Source organism: Pyxicephalus adspersus, chromosome 1 (genome assembly GCF_032062135.1).
Source record: "Pyxicephalus adspersus chromosome 1, UCB_Pads_2.0, whole genome shotgun sequence".
Taxonomy (NCBI): Eukaryota; Metazoa; Chordata; class Amphibia; order Anura; family Pyxicephalidae; genus Pyxicephalus; species Pyxicephalus adspersus.
In genome coordinates this window covers 125,562,782-125,584,354 of record NC_092858.1, presented here as the reverse complement: position 1 = coordinate 125,584,354, position 21,573 = coordinate 125,562,782, and the positions used below count along the sequence as shown (strand labels likewise).

Genomic DNA, 21,573 nt, shown 5'->3' with positions numbered 1-21,573 from the left:
GATCATGGACTATGTTGGCATGTAATGAACCCTATGTAGCATTCTGCTGGCTTTTCAGGTTTCTTTATGTTACAGTATATTATAGGGAAAAAACAGCAGAGGTTGCACAGGTTGTGAAAGGGGCATGAAAAGGAAAGAGACAGAGAAAAAAAGAAGAGGGATATGGGTTAGGATGAGAGGTTAGACCGATGGGGTTTTGGGCAGCATCCTCATTTGTTATAATTAGAAAATATAAAATATATGTTTGAAATATGGAGGAATTTTTAAACTTATCCAGGGAACCCAAAAAACTTGTAATGTCCCAGCCCTGCCAATTATCCTGAGCTATTAGTTGTTTCCTGTTCATAACTACATCAAGGTCTTCAACTCATACAAATATTTTTTTGTTTTTATCTGTAGGATGAAATCCGTTTTCCTGGTGTCATTTGTCCTTTGCTTTGCACATGGGCATGCTGCTTTTTTGTGTACACTCACTGAATTTACCATGTATATTGAGAAGGAAGAATGTGCTTTTTGTATTGCTGTCAACACAACAATATGCTCTGGATATTGCCCAACTAAGGTAATGTGTTTTTTTTTTAATGTTCTCTGCATATCATACATGGTATGTACCACAATTATTATTTAAATGTGTTCTCAAATATGGATGACATCGTATGCGACTTTAATATTCTTATGTATAGTACAAAATCAACAGCAAGTGATGATTAGATCCACTGGATGCCTGGTATGGTATATCTAGTCACCACTGTTTAACACTGCATACAATTATGATTTCTAATTCTCTGTAGGGAACCTAAGTGAAGTTCTAGTGGGGTCAAATCTTGGTGTTCAGTTTCAGCCATTTATAGGCTTCTTAATAATAATAATAATAATAATAATAATAATAATAATAAATATTATTATTGTTATTATTATTAATAATAATATTATTATTTATATTTATTTTTATATTTATTTTACAATAAGCTTGGCTTACATACAGCAACATCCCGATCTGATTCATTTCAGTTAAACTAAGTGTTAAATTAGGTTAAGTGCTAGTAAGCCAGCTTTAAATGATGGAGCCATCTTTTTGAAGGCTATGTTCAGACTGACCATGAGGTTGCGGTGCAGTTACAGCTTTCTCATGCCAGTCAATCACTTCCTTGGAGGGGATGCTACAAGTAGCTGCTCCCTGTGGCAGCCCCATAGAGAATTAAGGTGAGCATTACCAGTACTGCCCATTGCCACCAGCCATCAGATGTGCAGGGCTGCAAATGGGGAGGCAGCAACTAGTAAGCAAGTTCCTGACAAAACAAAACACACGCTAAAAAAGCTTGTTAGATCTATAGAACTGTGAACACGGGGTGCATCAAAGGATATGTAGTCCACCATTGCAATCCATAGTATAACATGATATGTTTCCATGCACAGAATATAAACAAATCAGTCTTAATTTATTCAGTATGATTGCCATTTATTCTTTATTTTATTTTATGTATTTTTTTATTTTATGTTTATTTCTTTTTGACATACTTTAAAATCCACCATAATTAGTTTACTTTGATTCTATAATTCTTACAACAGTACCAATTGCTTACTTTTCTTTTATAGGATCCCAATATGAAGGGAAATTTGCCAGAGATCAACTTGAACCAGAACGTTTGTACATACAGTGACTACATTCACAAGACTGTTTTGATCCCTGGCTGCCCAAAGCACGTCAATTCACTGTACACATACCCTGTAGCACTGAGCTGTAGGTGTGACAAATGTAACACGGACTATATTGACTGTGTACAGGATAGCATAGAGTCTAATTACTGTACAAAGCCAATAATATCAAGAGCTGCACTCTACAATTATGGTAAAAATTTAATTAGGCAGAAAGGTAAGTAAACCTGTTGCAAGAAACCTCTGCATAAACCAGCTTGACTCTAAAACAGCAGAAACCATGAGTCCTAACCAGAAGTCCTTTGCTTGATAAATGTAGCTCGAGGAAGCCTGTACATCTGGGCAATATACAGACACAAATTGTGTCCCTCATCAACTTGCAGCAATCTGCATTTTGGAGCATGAGAATTTATGCATCAATGGCTTATAGTCCCTGCTATTGCATATTCTCGCTGGTTTATACAGGTTTACTTTACCAGCTTGCATAATATATAACCAGATATGCATTTAGATTAGCACTGAGTGTTGAATATCTTATTTATTAGTGATTTGGTTTCATTCATTTAAGAAATGAACAGTTAAAGTGACGTGTTGAACATTTGTTTTACCGCAGAAAGTTGAAGTAAAATGTAGAAGGATCAAGCTGCATTTCTCCATGTGTAATTTGCAATGTCAGGGATAAATTCACCCCATTGGCCTCCAGGCTAATGTATCACCACTTGGGCATATCATAAATAACAGAAGGGATTGCCTGAGACCTGAAAGTTATTTCAAGGGTTCCATGTTAAACGGTTAAGGGTGTTCTATTTCCATTTTTAAAGTTTATTATTTTCTTTGCAAAGTTGTTGCAAATCTAAGAGCTGTGTAACACATTGTGCAATTTTTTTAGGTAGCCACAACTTGCCAGAAACTCAATTGCAATCATCTTGTCCAACAGATTCACTCCCTTACTTGTTGAAACACCAAGTTTTCACTCTGGGGCTATTCTTTTGCTTGGAAGCAAAGTTCTGCAGTTTTGTAACCAGCAAAAGAGAACACAGGCAGAAGTAGGGATAGGATGACTGATGCACCTCAATGATACTGTTCCTGGTGAGGTGACACTAACCCACAAAAGACCCTTTTTTTGTTACCAAGTAAAAAAAACCCCATGTATGTATGGTAAACTATTCTGTGATAGGAACACCCAATGCTTTAAAAGATTCCGGGGCTTTATGACTGCAACTGTAGCTCACTGTGGACCAACAGGGACTTTACTAACACACAGGTACCACCACATTCTTATATGTAATAAAAGGCAAACTTTTAAGCGGATATAGGAAATCTACAAGGCCGAAGTAGCAGCAACAGGTCTTTGTAATTGCAAGTCACAGTGCAATGGTTAATGCAATATCAAACATTGTGCAGTGATTATTGCAAGGATATCAGCAGAGAGATGTGCAATGGTAAAGGTGAAGAATTCCACAAAGGCTCAGAGTAGCATGAAAAAAGTCCATTTACAGTCATATTTAGGTTTTCTTCGACCTCAAACCGGTTTCTATTGATAAATGATGAAAATCAAGAAGAAATAGCTTGTAACTGTAACAATGGAACTCTAACTGGGCCTGATTTATTAAAGTTCTTCAAGACTGGAGAAGATAGAACATCAAGGGTGAACCTAAGTGAAACAGAAAACCTGCAATAGATCTCTTAAAAATGATTTGCTGTTGATAGGCAAGTGTTTTTTAACCCTTGACCAGATCTCTAGTGCTAGATTACCCAGGTTCTCCCATGATAGTCACATGTTTAAATCATTCCCTGGTCTATTTAAATTGATAAAAATGTTTAATATACAATAAAGAACTAAAGCATTGTTAGGTATATTACATTAAATCACTAACACTTTGTGAGAAATTTGTGCAATGATTTTCTTCATGCATTTTTTTTTTCAAATTTCTGTAAAGCCATAAGTCAAATTGTAACATGTGCTTCTAATAAACTTGGTAAACGTTATTGCAATCATATGGGTGATATAATTTTGTTGTTACTGCTATCAAACCAAAAAAAAACAACAAACAAAAAAAACAAACAAAAACATTAATTTGTATTATAATGAGCTTAAATTATTAAAGACTGGAGAAGATAGACTATCATGGGGGATATAGCAAACCTGGAATGGATTTGGTCCAGGATTGAAAACATTTAGCAACTAATAAAAGTTTTTTGGGGAAATCCATTCCAGGTTTGCTGGATCACCCCGGTTCTCCCATAATATTATCTTCAAGTCCGTTACATTAAATTACTGCATGAACTGTGCACTATGGGCGTGATTTTTTTTAAAGTTCTTCAATACTGGAGAAGATCATTAGTGATCCTGAGCACAATAGGAAAAATGTAGCTTTTAGACCATAGGTATTTAAGTAACCTCTATAAATATGTCAGCGTTCTACAATCACACTATACTTTACTTCAAATTTCCAATTCCCACCTCCTTAGTATGTCCCCTTTTCTCCATCTTTTTTGTATTATGCCCCAACTGTACAGATCGCATGTATTTTGACCCTACTTCCTGGTGTCCCGTGTGTTGTACTGAGGGTAATCACTGGTAGTGGTGTATTAAGTTAGGCGTAGTACACATTAGCACTAAAAACGTTTTACTGCTTTTGAGTGCCAATCCGTAACCGTTGGATACCTGGAATTGGTAATAGGCGGTAATTGCTAGGCTTTTTTCAGTTGTTTGCGAGTGGCTGCAAAAGACTAGCAAAGTGGTGCATTTTTTTTTAAGCTTGCATAGCAGGTACAAGTGATCCCAAGTCCATAGAGATAGTTGGGCGGCAAACCACCCTCATCATTGCATGTATACGCAGCAACATTGCTCGCTTCTACCCCTTGTAAAAAACGGTGAAAAAAAACTAATTACAGGTAGTCCCCAGGTTAGGGACATCTGACATACAGACACCTCCTAGATACGAACGGGGCTTTCCTGCTCGTTCTTGTGCAGAACAGAGGCTTGGAGGGAGCAGTTTGCATGTCTTGCAGAAAAAAAAAAAGAAAATAGAACAATTTATACACATTGGCACGTTTATCTGGTGACCTTTGTCTGACAAGAAATATAAGTGCCAGCTGCACAAAACTGATGATGGTTCACAGCAAAAATTAGTAACAGCAAAAAGAAAGAAAATGTGTTCTAGAACTGGTGACACCTCACATTTTATAAACACAGAGTGATCTTAAATGCAAAGAGAATCCCAATTCCAATAGATATATTTACTCAATGACATTAAATTTTTAGGTTAGTCAGGGCTACATCTGGATGAGGAGTGGACAGTAATGTTCACAATAGTCCTACGCTGACAATCATTTCTGAATGGGAATTCTAGACTTTAAATATTATATTGGATTTAAATTTGAGTTTGTTTCCATTTTTTTGCATATTACAGATAATTTAGAGAAGATTTAATTTTTTTTTAGCTGATCAGACCTCGTGGCAGAAGGTACACGTAAAACATGTACACATGTAAAAGACAACCACCAACAATGGAGGACAAAAAAAGCATGTTTGTAGCTTTAACCTCTAATACAATAAAGAATAGTAAATCTTGATAATGTAAAGGATTATACACATCACATTACCATTAAAAAGGTGGCATAGTAGAGACACCACCTTTCACACAAATCACTAGTTTAAGAAGTATCACAAGAGGTTCTCACAAACTCCCCTCTATACGGTCACTTTGCCATGCAGTAGCATTTGTGACAGGTGAGCTTTTATTAAGCTATTCTTACAGGAGAAATAACTGAACTGCGATCTGAAAACAGATATTAGATGAGAATAGAAAAACACTGTAGATATGTTTATGTAACATACAGCACAGGATATTCTGACTGCTCCCTTATTGTGCTTATAAAACAAAATACAAGAAACAGCCAGAAACTGAAGCCACAACAGGCATCTGTGTTTTAACAAAAAAGTGCATGGTTCTAGCAAGGGCCGAAAAGGGATTTTTAAAATGATTTTCATGATATATGCTACATTGGGAAGAATGCTGCAAGCTAACATATACCTAGGCCCTTCCCATTTTTATCTATTCTTGTTAACAAAAACAAAAAAGCAAACAACTGCTTTAAGTTTAACTTTACAATTTTCTAATTCATTTTATAGTGTGTGTGTGTGTGTGTGTACACAAACACACATATACACACACACTTACAAGTTATCTGTCTATACAGTACAAGGTTTCATGGTTAGTGCCATTTTTTTGATTCAATGCATATTAGTAGACTCCAGTGGTCCATAATAGAGGTGTGCACCAGGACAGAATCTCCACCCATCCCATTCCTTCATGGGGTAGGACAATCGGATTTTCAACATTTCTATTTTAAAACAATTAGAGTTGCTTACAAATATATCAAACTCTTGCTGTTTTATGCCAAGGGTCCAAATGCATTATATGCCTAAATAAGGTTCCCCGAAAAATGGTAAAAAAAATAATAATATATATTAATAGGAAACCCCAAAATTATAAAAGGATGAAAAATACATATACATTAAAAAAATATAAACATGGATATTTGTATATACAATAAGCACGCAGCTACCAAAAATGAACCTTTTTGCATTAGCAAGATTTTCATTTGTTGTAATAAAATAGGTTAAGTTCCAAGTCATTGAGTAGCCAAACAACCAGGGTGGGCAGATATTGTATGAACTTGCACAGCTTTGTTCACATACAGGTAACCCCATATTAAGTATGCTTTCAGCACACAAATGAGGTTTCAGCTAAACAAAGTCACCTCATGATCTGATCCAAACTTTCTTGCAGCACAAGAAACCAGGGACAAAGAACAGCAATGTTATTTGTTCAGATTGCTGGCATGACAACAATTGTTCACCCACCCAAGACTTGTAAAGCCCACGTAAGACCTAAAGACCATTTTTTCATATCAGCATACTTGTGTTTCAAGTTTAGTGTAGACAATACTGTCCCTAGACATTAAAATATATACAAAGCATGTACGATGTAAACCGTAATACTTTTTGGTAGCTGTACATAGGAATTTTCAAGTTCTGGTATTATCATTTACACTGAGATACTTTTGGCAGGATTGGCCCCTGTGAAACATTATCTCCTTTACAAACCAAAATTCCCAGAAAGCACCTTTACAATCACTTTAACTAGTAGCTGCATTTCTGGATATCAAATAAAGGCAGCAGAACCATAAAGACAAGAGATAAACCAGCAACCAGAAAAAAAAAATTCCTGGAACTGGACAAATCCCAGCAATTTTACATTTCAGATTTGTGTAGTGATTTTGCCAACCTTGAAACAGTAAAATTCTCTTCACTTCCTTAAATCCATCTTGTTATCAGCAACATACAAGGGACCTAATCAAAGACCAAACTTGAAAAAGGGAATGTTTAGTAAACATACATCTCCCTTACAAAACCATCTATTCATGATGTGTCGAGGCAGGAAAAAAAAAAGTGCTATTCGCTAAACAAAGGGGAGCGAAAATTTGTGGGAAAGTGCCAAACAGGCTAGAGGAACCCACAAAGAGAGAGAAGGATGAAAGAACATTAGGACACAATAAATCCAGTCCTAAGAAAAAGCCTTCCAAAAAATGCAAGTTCAAAACCAGGTAGAATACTAACATAGTGGAAGCCATTTTATCATGATGTTTTGTCCTTTGGAATGCTCTGGTTACTGGGATGTTAAACTGTTAAACTGTGCAAATTCTAGAACGGCTTCTCCAACACCAAGAAAGTACACAACTTGTGCTATTCCAAAGAGTGGTGCGATGACCAAAGCACGACACACTGATCCTTTTAGAAATGCAGATGGACCCTCTTTCACCCAAATTTTCCTGTAAAGAGAGAAAAATAAAACAGAAGTAAGTAAGAGGAAGGTTTAGAACCTCTGTCAAATTTGTACTGCAGTTTTTGTCGCCAGGATGAAGATAGGGGACTTTCCTAGTTAAAAAGTAAAAATCATCTTTGGCTAAAATCGGTTTAGTAGTCTGTGGACCAAATGTCTAAACCAAACTCTTTTAATCAGGGTTCATTCTGAGATTGCTAGGAGTTTCTTGAACAGGGAGAATAGGTGGCAAACCATCTGTTACCCACACCCACCACCAATGGAAAGAGGAACACAAGACCTTTTGTCAAGTTTTTAATGCCTTCTGTGCCCCCATAAGGGAAAACTAACCCCTCTATTTGACCACTGTCTTCCAAAAAGAAATCAAGGGAAAATATTTTAGTTACACATTCGCCCTACCTGGCGCAATCGATTATTCCACTGTATGTCTCTTCGTTTGCTCCTTTATTTAAAGACTGAAGACGTGTCTTTATCACTGAAAAGAAACATTAAAAAAAAAAAAAAAAAGTCACAAACATGCTGGGAGTGAAGCCAAGAAACAGCATGCTGCAACATGGATCAAATAGCAGAATGTGTTTAAATACACAAACCTATGGATGGTATAGTTAGCAGAGCTTGGCATGACTAAACATAGAAAGTGTACAGCTTGTTAAAGTCCAAAACGGGAGCTTACCATCACAAGGATTGACAGCCACAGCTGCCGTGGAGCCAGCCATGCAGCCTGCAACAAATGAATGATAGAAAGGCGCCTTGCCATCAGGAGAGGACTGTCCCAGTTTATTTAGGTTGGAAAACAATGGGAAGTAGATGATGGAGAATGGTACATCCCTATCATTGAACAAAATAAATAAATCTATATTAAAAAAACAAAAGGTACTATACAGATCTTCAGCAAAAGTATAAACAACACCTGTTAGTCAACTATTCCATTTTCATAACACACTAGTTGCTTGGCCGTCATGCTGAACCTAGTCTGCTCTGGTTGTGTGCTTGTTCAAAGACCTAAAGTACTGAGAATCAGAAACAAGCATTTTCAGAGATTCCAAATTATAGGCTTCCTTTTCTTACATTGTAGATTCAAACCAAGAGCTATATTTATTTATAAATAATTTTGCCACCTAGTGGCCAATTGTCAAAATGCACAGCAGTCACAATAGGAAAATGCTACATATTTTAACCAATTTATGGGCAAATGCAGGGCGAATTGACAAGAGAATAATTTAATATTACACCCCTAAAACAAGTCCCTATAAAATAAACTTTTAAGCAAATTCTTAATAAATAAATAAATTAAAATAACGTACACGTACCCAAGTTGATTAGTTTAAAGCACTTATGATGACAATCACTGGCAAAATTTGTCTCTTTTGGCACCATTGGTAATAATCAATAAATAATGAATATTCTGGGTATGATAATCATGGTAAGGTGTTTCACTTACTAATACAGTGTAAAGCTGGACACTGGCAAATACTGTCTAAAAAGCAACAAGTGTATTCTTACTTAAATTTTGGTGTGCTTTAAGTATTTTTTGTGCAGTAATCCAGTTGGAAACTGTTCCTTTGGAAAGGAATCTCCTCTAACAAGGACCATTCTGCAGCTTTTTTCTTCTTGTGCAGGGTGACTATTCTTGTATGCCTGTAAAGAGTGGGCCATTGGGTCTGGCCCACTGCTCTGCTCTCTGCATCAGCTAAGAGAGCCATAGAGGTGACCTCATCATGGAGCTGCTACTCTCTCCCTAACAAGTCAGTCTTGACTGTATTGCAGTAGAAAAGTAAATGGTCACCACCTGGCTATGGCGTCCGAATTTGAAATCTGGCTAAACAGATATATGTATTTTTAGGTTTTCCATCGCAACTGTTTTGATAGTCATTAGCTAGATAGCACTTTTACTTCCAGTGGATAAACGTACCTCAGTAATGTTGCACCTAGTCCCTTATAAAGCCCTTTAACACCTTCTTTATTAAAAAGCTCAGCAGCAATTTTTGAAGCAGATATCTTGTGAACTACTGTAGTCGGTCCAACATTGTAAGCTCTCGTTAGTACAGGGATGGCATTTAAATGTTTTGTGCCATGAGTAATGGTCTGTATCCCTGTGGCAGACTTCTGACAAGATGCTAAAAAACAAAATGAAAAAAATATATTAGTAGGGCAAGGACCTCGGCAAATTAGATCATACTAAGCATTGGGTTGATTTTACAAATCTATGCTTACATACAGCCACCCAGAATAATGAAAAATGGCTAATACAAATGTTGAAACGGTTACCTAGTCTTCCAGCATCCTGGAGCTGAATTTTTAGCATTTCCATTGGTGTAGTGATAATAACCTGGCACATCCCAGCACCACATCCTGCCAGCATTTCTTTAAACAGCGTCAGTTTTTTGCTAAATGAAAAACAAAGTTTTTTAATCATATTTGCAAGGATACTTTCTTAGCATTTTACCTGAATGATATAAAAGTATCACATAAGGGAAATTATATCTGAAGATACTATTTTTAGTAAGAAGAAGCTGGCGCTAAAGGCTCCTAACAGATGGGCACAGAGTCCGATTTCCCAGGGTGGTGAAATACTTGCCGACAAGCTCATCTGATAGCTGGCCATCAAATATCTTAGGATGTAGGTCACAGGCAGGTTGATTAAAAGGCAGCTATATCAGTGCGGCGGACAGATTTTAATAGGAAACAAGTACATAGGAAAATGTCTGCTGACCCTTTTCTACTTTGAGCTATAAACAAAAATTAAATGAAATTGAGCTTTGGCTGAAAGTGTTTGCTACATCAACATTTGAGAGCTTCAAAGCTGCCAATGAACTAACGCACTCTCACTATATTGGAGGTGGATAAGAGCAAATGAAAGTGTTCGTGCTTTTCATATACCCTATTTTCCAGTGAAAGACAGCAGCAACAATGGACAAACACAATTATTATTAACGCCCTAAAACAATAGTGTGCAAACACCATGGAACACTTAGTGATTGATACCATTAGCACTTTGCCCTATAGTGTGTAAGTGCCTATAATCCACAGGAGTACACTGTACAAAACGTGTTAAAAAAAGCGGATTTCTGCTACACAGACTTACCCATCTTTTGCCAAATGGTGTCTGAAGAAGTCATTAGCAGCCAGCTTAATAGCTTTCTCCGGTGTTACAAGAGTCAAATTCACGGCAGCACCTGAAAACAGCAAAAAATACTTTTGTTATTTTGGTCCTGGTGTTTCCATATAAAGAATGAGTTGTAGCATAAATACAGTATAACAGACACTACAGGGGAAACAATATATGAACCACTATTCACAAAGATAAAACATCGAGTAAGACAGGAAAAAAACAGAAGGGCTCTTAGCCAAAAGCTATGTCAGCCATGCTAAAGAGAAATATTACAGCTCTAGGCTGATCAGCATTTCTTTTATTGTTAGGTTTAACAAAAAAGTGTTTAGAAACATAACTTTGTGCAAGGCAAAGTAACTGCACAAACACAGCTTGTAATGGTCAGGTAGAAGTCTAAATGGGTATAGCTATATTACATGACAGTAAGTGTAGTGGTGAAGTGTGCGGTATGCACATCAATTTACAGGTTATCATTAAAGTATCTGCAAAGCAGTACAAAGGATGATAGTTTAGGAAACCATTTAAATTCTAGGACTGACTAGTATGTAAATGATCAACTATTACATGAGCCACAAAAAGTCTCTATCTTCATGTGTACAGATTCTGCAGAAGACAATGCAGTAATAAAAATTGAACGGAGGACAGTGCACAGGGAGAGGGAAGCAAAAAGCAACATGAGGGTATAACAGATCATGCAAAAGCATTTAAAGGAACTTAAAAGACGACAGTTATTGAAGTTCCATTAAAAGAAAAAAAAGGATACATACAGATCCAAACTATGTATTTGGATTTAACCCAGTTAATAAACTTTAACCTGCATGTATAGTTGGCAGTGTTATTTTCACTTTACTAAAGTAACTTTAGGCCTTACTTTATTTACAGATTTCACTTCAGCTTGGCTGCAGCTGACAAACAGAATACATTTTTAGGGTTGTTTTCCAAATCTATGTAATGGTCAAAAGTTTTATCTCTAGTGCACCTCTGTGATTGTTCAGTACTTCAAAACACACTGACTATACACATTTTCTTAAAGGACAAGCATAGGACATTATTCTTTGTGCACATATTTGGAATTCTGTTTGCATGTTTTGAACTTACAAAACATTTTGATGTGACAATCACATCTGTTACAAGTTTGCTCCGCTACAGAACAGCAATTTGATTATCTAATCTAGTCGAACCTCAATCTCACTTGTCAAGAAAATATTAGTCAAGCTTTATTGTGGGAAGGATCAGTACAACAGTATGTACCAAACATGTCTCCCTCCAACCTGATCTGTATATATAACCATAGGTTTTAAAGATTTACATTATTTAGCATTTTGTTACATTAAATGTCTTTAAGAAATCTGATTTGTGAATATTCCATATTCCTACTTCTTGACTTCCAACTTGTCTGCTACATAAATAAGTCTTGTACAAATGGGTAGGAAAGCTCCTTATAGAAGGGGGCATTGCATATTATAGCTGCTTTACTATGAAGATGGCAGTTTAGAAGGCCCACATTTCTGCTCCCAACACAGGACTACAATGAAGAGAAGCTTAGATTTCATTTATGGCACCTTCTTATACAGTGACTCTGTAGCAGGGTTATATTAAAATTCAATAAACTTGACATTTACATATGCCAAACACTGCCTAATGTACACTTAGGTTTAAGTTCAATAATAGTTCTCAGTATGTTTCATTTCATAAAAAAATAATACTTCTCAAACACAAAATATAAGAGAATTTAATATGGATGGTATCCATGCTTGGTCTTTCAATGAACTGTCGTGATGAAATAGAAAAAACTAATACAGAAAGATGCAACAGGACAAAGACCTAACTTGTACAAAAAGGTGTAAAAATCCTCAAAATTAAGGGGAAAAAGTAAAAACAGAAAAGTTTTTCCTAATTACAATTGTAGTACTGTAAGACCCATTTTAATGATCCATCGTGGCTTCGCCACATCGGCTAGCCCTCAAAATCCACGGCGATAGGTCTGCAATATGAAAAACACAGATGCAACAAACAACATTCTATACAACAATCTGGCATTTGAAAATAAAATGCTACTTCTATATGAAGCACTGAAGGTGATCCCACAAATGAAATTAAAGGGGAACCCAAAGAAAATATATGGTTTTGTAATAGTTAAAAAATAATTGGAATCTCACTTAAGTTATAAATATTTGAACAAGTCTTTACAGTACTGGGTTTATCATATATAAATATAAAGGTGTAGTTGTATGGCTTCTGGATAAATCATATACACAAAGCAAACCACAACTACTTATTTTACCAGTAATAGCCTCAAATGGAATAAAGGGGAATACAATTTAGCAACAAATAAGCAGTAATATCACACTGTATTATTCAGCAGCATGTTTAACAAGAACAGGCTTCTCTAAAGGCAACGCACATGACAGAAACCAGGATGCAGTAGTAAATACAATGCTATGTGGCTGGCAAACTGATTTATGTACCCAGTTTGTCAAATAAATGGAAATTGTGGCACCAGTTAGTAGGTCATACAAAGCTACCAACTCTTGGTAAGAAAGTTTTTATTTTTTATTTTTTTTGGTAAAATCAAACCTTTTTTTAAAGTTTATAACAGAGTTGTAGCTGATGAACTAGAATATTAAAGATCTCTGGAACCAAATGAAAGCAAAGAGAGGGGAAAAAAAAACCAAAAAAATAAAAATAAAGTACCTCTATACATCCCAAAGTAACCTTCTGATCTCACGGTCTTTGACAAGCAGTCCCACCTGAAATGGAGAAACCATAAGATAAAGACAATCTGATCGTATATTTTAGAGCAAATTTCTAGTATTGTACATGCAGTGCTTCACATTATTTCAGCAACCAAAAGAAAGGACAATCTATCCCAGTCTGATCCCACTTACATGTTTATGTACACTTGCTGGCCAGTCCTCTGGTTTTGGAGGCGAGTTTTGGTCAGGTCAATTGGAAAAACACAGGTCACTCCAATGATTCCGGCAATTCCACCGTTGATGAGCTTGGCGGGTAAACTGAGGAGGTGGGAAAATAGGTTAGTATTTCCTAAAATACTCTACACAGATACACATAAAAAGTCCTGCAGACTATAAACTTTTTCATTTAAAAGCTTTACCAGAAACAGATTTTTGGGACTGTGCTCCTGAATAATGGGTTGTAAATTTTCATTTACATAAATATAAATACTAGTTATAAAACTTATTGGCAGCTACCTCACTTCAATGAAAATCAAATTGGGACCATTTAATCTACTAAACCAAAAATAAAAATCACTTTATCCTTTAAAAATAAAAAAATTTAAAGTGAAGTGTGTGTATGATGGTCACTTACCTGATCTGTTTCTCAGCCATTGTTCAAGTGTTTTCCTCTTTAGAAGATCTCTTTGGTCACAAACGCACAAGCTTGTTCCTGCACGGAATCCCAACTGAGCTGTGGAAAGAGAAGGCACTGTATAAAGCACATCAGCCGTGTCTAAATATACCCCCTGGCACGCACTCACTTGTAAAAAACATGAGCTCAATGAACTTGAGTGACTCACTTACAGCTCACTGCACACACACGACCTAAACCTGGGCACATTTACTAATACTTGCACCCAAAACAGCAACTTGCATCACCCAGCTTAGAACAGAAAGGATCATGTGCTTTGCCTGCTACAAAATAAAAAATGCAAAAAAAAAAAACTGGCTTTAAGTATGAACAGCAGTGGGGATTAGTGGCCTGGATGGACTAACAATGACATGCACAAAGTTTGAAAGATAAAGTTTAGCAATAATTGTCAGCAGCAATATTATAATAAAATACACATCACTTTGATTAAAAAAGCTTCTGCTTAGTGAAGTAACCAGCACACATTATCTAATAATTGTATTAGAATTTAGGCAACATATTCACTAATCAACAGAAATACTCCAATGCCAGGACTTTTAGGTGGATTCAAAGTAAACTAGTCATGGGAGAAATTTTGGGGTGAAATGACGGACCCAAGAATAACGATCAGGTGAGGCAGAAGTCAGTTTCTGCACACTTATTTCATATCAGCAGCATAAGGCACGGAAGCAGGAAAATATATGTATGTGTGTGTATGTATAAGAAAGTGTTCTCATAGCATTTTACATTATTTCATATTTCTCAGTCTGCTGCTTCCCCACCTCCTAGATTGAAAGCTCTTCGGGGCAGGGTCCTCTCCTCCTCCAATGTCACTATCTGTATCGGTCTGTCATTTGCAACCCCTATTTAATGTAATATTTTGCCGCTATATAAAAACTGTTAGTATAATTTAATAATTGAAAATAGAATTTTTCCAAGAAAGTATCTAAACTGATGTGTAATAATTTTTTTCCAAGAAAGTATCTAAACTGATGTGTATAGTAAAACACACTAAAAAAAAAGGGACACAGAGTTCAAAAACAAGAAACAAAAGATAAAACATAGTGAGGTAATACACAAAAACTCCAAAGCTATATATTTGTGTTTGTTTAATCAGCCATAATAAATCATGCTCTTCATTGCTAATACTACCCCAATGAATGGAAATTCCATCAAATCCACAATGAAAAGGAAAGAACAATAGCTGAAAAACAGGGCTATAGAATGCCTTAAACACTACGTGCACAAACCTCACCTAATACAAAATATAAAATATTCTCCCCAACAACAACACACACAAAAACTAAACTCTGAATAACAGAAATACATGGCATGTCCACATTCCTTATTTCCTGGAAAAGAATGTAAAACACTCAGCAGGAAGTATAAAAACCTACACACATCTGCTGACATCTTTATAACATCATTAGATAAATAAAGATAGCTTTACTTGTCTTGGCCACAACCAGTGCTGGGCATCACCTGCTAAGATTGGCCAGCAAACCACAGACAAGAATTGTAGACTTGCCACTGCCCAGCGTCCTAACTGCAATGCACTGGTGGCACCCACCCAACATCATTATTGCATCAGTTTACAGAACACTCCCTCTGTTAGTCTGACACCAAGTTTGGAATATACTCCTTAGTATAAAGGTTTATGGAATTTTACAGCCTGGGTACAAACGGAAAGATTTCTGAATTTTAATCCTATAAAACATTAACAATGTTTCCTACATCAAAGCTGCCAAGTGCTCCATGACACAAAAAGTGAAACAAAAACAACCACACAATACGGTTTTTGCATGGCTGACTTTAAAATGTGTGAGCATTGGTATGTACTAATCATCTCAGCTTGAAAACGGCTTCCAACTTTACCGCTCAATAACTGCCTGGACGGTGTGAAGTAGTTTGTTTTTTTTAATCAGCAGGCAACATTCATTACTAATTCACTACTCCTCTGATGGTATCACCTTTTCTTGGAAACATTTCAGTAAGAATTTCTGCCACAATGAATGACTTTACACATGCGTTTGTGACTCAGCACGGACTAATCAGCATAAAGCATTTCATTACAAGCGGCAGGCCAGAGAATGTGACAGGTGAGCTTTGTTAGAGCCACTCTAATAACAAACAAGTGGGGTTCCCCCTTATTGGGGACATTTTTCCCTAGACTGGCATCTGTTGTGTGTATTGGGATTTTCATTTATTTCCTGCCAGAGTGGTGCAGTTATACCATTAAGAAGTATTAGGCAGCACAGAGCCACTTATGTACACAAGACCAAATAAAATATAGCAGGAACCAGTTTTTGTACAAGGAAAAAATATGTATGAAGAGAAAAGGATTATAAACTAGTCAAGATAGGTTTGGGGCACCTTGAAAGCTATGAGGAAACAGCAAAAATGTAAGAGGACATTGCAATAAGTGCATAGTAAACCATCTACAACAACTGTATAGAATATAGATGAGGTTGTAACAAATGATCAGATATAAAACTTGTCCAGTCTTAAAATGGTGTGTGGCCACCAAATAAAATAAGGTCCTTAAAATTGTTTAAAGGCAAGACGCTACAAGCCATCAATTTAAAGCCAATGAAAATGTCTGTCCCTAAAAGTTCTGCGTTTGGGCCATGAAGGAGGGATGTGGTGTACTTCTCAGCCCCTCTGATCACTGCGAAACGATGCTGTAAGGCTGGGTTCTACACGGACGTTTTTAAAAACACATGTAAATGTTCCTATTGCGTTTATAAGCACTTTTATTAGCGTTTTAAAGCTTGCCTTTAAACACGCTGGAAAACTCCTATGCTGCGTTTTCCCACGTTTATGTTTTAAGGGGTGCTTAACCACCTGAGCGTTACACTGAGGTCTAGATTTCTGTTCCAAAAGCGTTACAGGTTTTCATGAAATTTTTTTTTTTTAAATTGTAGACCTGTAACTTACAGAAATATGTCCGAAAACCCATTGAAGTCAATGGAAGCGTTTACCTGCCTTTTCGGGCGTTCTCCAGCTTTAACCCAGCCTTTTAAGTTTTTTTATACGTTCCAAACAACGTTTAGGATAAAGCTTATAAAAGTGCCTCAAGGAAACGTCCTGGTGTAGATTAGCCTATTGGAATGCATAGGGATTTCAAACTTGGGCTTTAAACCCCCTAGTGGTAATCCGAGTGTGACTCAGGGTGGATTTTACTTTCAAAAAGCAGCAATCCCGAGTCACACTCGGGGTCGCTTTTAACTAAAAAGAAACCCACTTCTTGTTCTGTCGCTGTCCCCCAGCGTCCTGCTGGTCCCCGCAGGTCCTAGGGACACATCCTTCTCCTCCAATGTCCACCCGCTAAGTGCAGAGACGAGATCTACAGGGTTTCCCGGTGACGTCGGTACATGCGTTGGTGCGGGCAGGGGATTGGCGGGAAATTCAAATAATTTTGTATTGTATTCAATACAAAATAGCTGTATTGAGTCCAATACAAAGACTTATTCTATATATTAAATATATATATATAAAAATATATATTTGCTACTATACAGTTACAATACATGTTTAAATATTTTTTAACAGATTTTTGTGTTTTGTTATTTAAAGTTTATTAAATTTAATTAATATCAGTGGATAATGCCTAAGAATTACAGCCTACAATGAAAAACACATTTCCATTCAAAAAACTGTACCGCTTTTGCATGGAAATTTTGGGGGAATTAGACCACTAGGGAGGTTAAAAGCCTCAGGTTAAACGCTGGGGAAAACGTCCGTGTAGACTAAGCCTAAGAACATCCATGGCAGATAAATGTTATTATAGTACAGGACAGATGTATCTGGAGTCATGCAGATCTGCTAATAAAGCAGAGGAGGGCAGAGATGTAACATTGTCCCACTATGATGTCCAAACAAATGACATTTAAAGCGACATAGTTTACAATAAAAAATTTAAAGTAGATCTAAACCATAACTGAGCAATATTTATTTACTTATTAAGCACTTTTTTTGGATGTTAGCGCTGTGGATCATCTACAGCCTTTCTTCAGGCACTTTTTGTCTAAATGCAAAGGCTCTGAAATGAGCTGAAAGTCTGTTGCGGCAATGGCTTCCTGCAAGTAACAATGGCGGATGGTGCCAACATAAATATTTGTAGCTGAAATAGTGGGTGCATGACAGGGTTGTAAGGACCTTCACTGCTGAAGTACTAGGCATTGTAACAAAAGCTGCAGTTAAAGTCCAACCCCATTTTTTATTTTATTAAAACCAGTTAGAACAAAAAGCTATCTTAACAGGGCCTATCTCTAGTATTTTGAACTACTAGATCAGTGTTTCTCAACCAGGGTTCTCCCACAGGTCGCTAGGAGTTCCTTAAGCAATTTGTAGGCTCTTGGGTCAGTTTGACACCAAGGATGTATTTGGCTATTATTATTCCTACCGAGCAGCAATGCAAGTGGAATTCTTCCCAATGGCCATCCCTGTAACATTCTTCCTACTGACCACCATGTTAATGTACTGTGAGCTGTGGATATAGGAATTATAACAGAGGTTCCCTAAAGACCTGAAAGTTTTCTTAAAGGTTCCCTTGTGTTGAGAAAGGCTGTACTAGTTGGTGCAGCTGTTCCAGGCTGAATGACACACAGAGCCTGTATCTGTCAGCCCAGGGGGTCAAGGGCACGCCCCCTGTGGGCTCACAGGAGAATGGCACTGAGCACTGCCATGTCTTTATTGGACATCGCTCTATTATTGAGGACCCACCTATCACAGAGCTGTCATAACTAACAGAACTGAAAAAGGGTTTTTTTTTTTAATAAGGACGACATTAACATGTTATGGGATTTGAGTGTAGACACACTTCATGGAATGTACAAGCAGATATAATTTAAAAAACATATGTTGAGACAAACATCTGTCCTAATTGTATTTATTAAAATAATGTACCTGTTCAAACCTACATAGAAACTCAACTTAAGAACAAACCTACAGTCCCTATCTCGTATGTAACCCGGGGACTAACTGTAATTAGCACTGCACTTTGTTTACAAAAAAATGAGATATGTGCTGGAATTACCTATTAACTTACCAGAAACAACAACTGGGTCTGTTTTCAATATGCTTTAGAAATCTGAAAAGCAAAAACAGCATTAATAAAATTGTGTGTGGACAATTTCCATACAAAAATAAATATACATGGAGAATCATTTACATACAGAAATGTCTAATAAATATCCTGAGGTATTCAATAATGAAAGTCCTTGCTGGGTGATGTGTATGGTATGTATGGGATAACAATGGGGGGGGGGGGACATTCACTGCCCCATGTCACAAAATACAAGGTGATCTGTGATTGGCCAAGGCAGGCATGGGGTGTAAATGTGACAGCGGTGGATGTACAGCGCTACGTAATATGTTGGCGCTATATAAATCCTGTATTATAATAATGACTGGTTCCCCAGCATTCAATGCATGCAGAATGTACTGACAGGAGCCCCGCTTTGCCCATACAGACATGATCATTCAATGGGACTATTATCAATAATAAATGACTTGTATGGCATCTGGATTTATCACAAATCATGGAAGAATTAGAACAGCTCCTGCAACCTGAGCACAAACCAGGGCTGAGAAGATCTCTGAATGCAATGCGGCCACAAATCTGCTGCCATTATTACTATTATTATTATTATTATTAGAGAACACTGACAGAGGGAGGATGAGGGAAAGGTCAGAGGTCACGGGTTCATTCATTCTCACTCACCTTCACACAGGACTGACAGGTGAAGTACAGCGTCGGTAATGCAGCACGCAGGGTGTCAGCAGGAAAAAAACCCATACATACTTTTATCAGCAGTTTCTCAGTTTCAGATGACAACTTCCATTTTTTCCTTGGTGGCAGTAGTGGGTGTCTTCTAGACTGGGCGGCACTTAGTACTGATTTCAGAAGTTGTGAAAAATAAAGGCTGTATGATGATGATGTACCCTCAGGGGGTGGTTTTGACACTCTGGACCATGCATTGGATCATGCAACATAGAGGTCAAGCAGCACTAGAGGAGTAAGGCTTTATGTAGACAAACATTTCTTTCACGTGCCATGTTTTCTCTTTAAACACATTTGTGTTTGAATATTTTATCTAATACAAAAATTTGTTTTAAACGGCAATGACAAGAAAATGCTGCATTAAAACACACAAGATAGGACATGCTGCATCTAAACAAACACAATTCAAAGTAAACTCTTCGGGGCAGGGTCCTCTCCTCCTCCTGTGTCACTGTCTGTATTTGTCTGTCATTTGCAACCCACATTTAATGTACAGCGCTGTGTAACATGTTAATAAGTCAAACACAACCTTTGAAATGTGTACTGCCCAAACAAAGTAAAAGGGAATTTGCTGACCTTTATCCATAGGCAAGAACACAGAGAAACAATTCCCACTGATTGTGCCCTAAGTCTACGGGCCAATGCAAGGAGATAGTGAGCAATAAAGAATACCAATATCAAACAAATAAAAGTGCCACTTTAAGTACTTGAAGAATATTTAAACCCAACAACAAAATGTGTTACATTACAGCTTTTCCAGCCAGAGATGTTGTGATTACATTAGTTTTATTTTTCAAGCAAGTAAGTATTTGCAAGTTCAAAAAAATGCTGCAAGAAACCTTTTTTTTGTATTGCACTGAAATTTAAAGCAATATAATCAGCCTTCCCAGTTCTCTTCTGTAAACTGTATAACCCCTGCTGACTATGCACAGGAGATAAGGTTGTGCATGTGTCTGGATCTGTAACACTAACACACTTGTCCAAATGTTAATAGCTATGGGTGAGCAGCCTGAAAGTGAAATTGGGTTACTGTCAGGATCACAAGATAAAAATAAAGGGAAAGTGGAAACTAAAAGGAAACTAATGCAGCCACCACATTGAAGGATTACTAAACTGTATGGGGCCCAACAAATTCTGATGGTAGTCCTGCACAAAAGATCATCTGTATATCATATTTATGTAACTCTCTTTCTTCTCATTCCTGGTGTGAATTCTGCTTCCGTATTACTGGCCTTGGCTAAAGCTGATTACGTGGGAATGTCTTGGGAGCAGACCAAATAGCACAAGTCTATTTACAGTCAAAACATCACTGATCATGACAACCTTTAGCAATAACAAAAAATAATTTTCAGGGCTGATGCAATATTTTTAAAGATTGCATGCTCTTTCCTCGGGGAAGTTCTTTTTTTACTTTGAAACCATTTTTCTGGAATGGCTTGTTTGACACATACACAAGTGTTAGTTTTGACAAATATGTGTAATATACAGCTATCTAAAATGCTAAAACCAAGAATGAATACTTATGTTAAAATTCAATTAAATAAATTAAATCAAAATATGTTAAAATACTTTTAAAAATTATCTTGGAACTAAAGTTGCACTTTCAAAATTTGTGACCAGTCAGCGTTTTAGTTTTATTATTTTTATAAATAATAAACAGGATCCATATAGCACCAACATATTACGCAGCGCTGTACATTAAATAGGGGTTGCAAATGACAGATACAGACAGTGATACAGGAGGAGGGGAGGACCTTGCCCCCAAGAGCTTACAGTCTACTTTATCGTAGAAAAGGAGA

At 36.8% G+C, this 21,573-nt stretch overlaps 2 protein-coding genes across 7 annotated transcripts in view; one reads left to right on the top strand and one right to left on the bottom strand.

The window, feature by feature from the left end:
* Positions 1 to 3,645, top strand: part of TSHB (thyroid stimulating hormone subunit beta) — a 23,809-nt gene extending 20,164 nt beyond the window's left edge. For all 4 annotated transcript variants that reach the window (XM_072426467.1, XM_072426460.1, XM_072426444.1 and 1 more), the window contains 2 exons: positions 400 to 562; positions 1,597 to 3,645. In XM_072426467.1, coding sequence (XP_072282568.1) covers positions 401 to 562; positions 1,597 to 1,881 — 447 coding nt within the window. In that variant the 5' untranslated portion in view covers position 400 and the 3' untranslated portion in view covers positions 1,882 to 3,645. The remainder of the gene's footprint in view (positions 1 to 399; positions 563 to 1,596) is intronic.
* A 1,021-nt stretch (positions 3,646 to 4,666) lies between these two features.
* Positions 4,667 to 19,777, bottom strand: LOC140340947 (mitochondrial glutamate carrier 1-like). Of its 3 annotated transcripts, XM_072426415.1 has the most exons (11): positions 19,715 to 19,777; positions 19,040 to 19,081; positions 13,951 to 14,049; positions 13,509 to 13,634; positions 13,315 to 13,370; positions 10,594 to 10,684; positions 9,777 to 9,895; positions 9,421 to 9,625; positions 8,182 to 8,336; positions 7,908 to 7,983; positions 4,667 to 7,497 (listed from the first exon to the last, which is right to left on the bottom strand). In XM_072426415.1, the coding sequence occupies exons 3-11, from the start codon at positions 13,968 to 13,970 to the stop codon at positions 7,335 to 7,337; spliced, it is 1,011 nt and encodes a 336-aa protein (XP_072282516.1). In that variant the 5' UTR covers positions 13,971 to 14,049; positions 19,040 to 19,081; positions 19,715 to 19,777; the 3' UTR covers positions 4,667 to 7,334. The 3 variants fall into 3 exon arrangements, with proteins under 3 accessions (XP_072282516.1, XP_072282523.1, XP_072282534.1); XM_072426422.1 differs by lacking the exons at positions 13,951 to 14,049; positions 19,040 to 19,081; positions 19,715 to 19,777 and adding an exon at positions 12,522 to 12,604 and having other exon boundaries at positions 13,509 to 13,595; XM_072426433.1 differs by lacking the exons at positions 13,315 to 13,370; positions 13,509 to 13,634; positions 13,951 to 14,049; positions 19,040 to 19,081; positions 19,715 to 19,777 and adding an exon at positions 12,522 to 13,263.
* Between the last annotated feature and the right edge of the window lie 1,796 nt (positions 19,778 to 21,573).

Bases quoted from the DNA above. Each gene is read 5' to 3' on its own strand.
- LOC140340947 (XM_072426415.1), bottom strand. From the start codon at position 13,970: ATGGCTGAGAAACAGATCAG. The intron at 13,635-13,950 runs GTAAGTGACCAT...CCACCTCCTCAG, and splicing joins ATGGCTGAGAAACAGATCAG to TTTACCCGCCAAGCTCATCA. The intron at 7,498-7,907 runs GTAGGGCGAATG...CTCTCTTTACAG, and splicing joins GGAATAATCGATTGCGCCAG to GAAAATTTGGGTGAAAGAGG.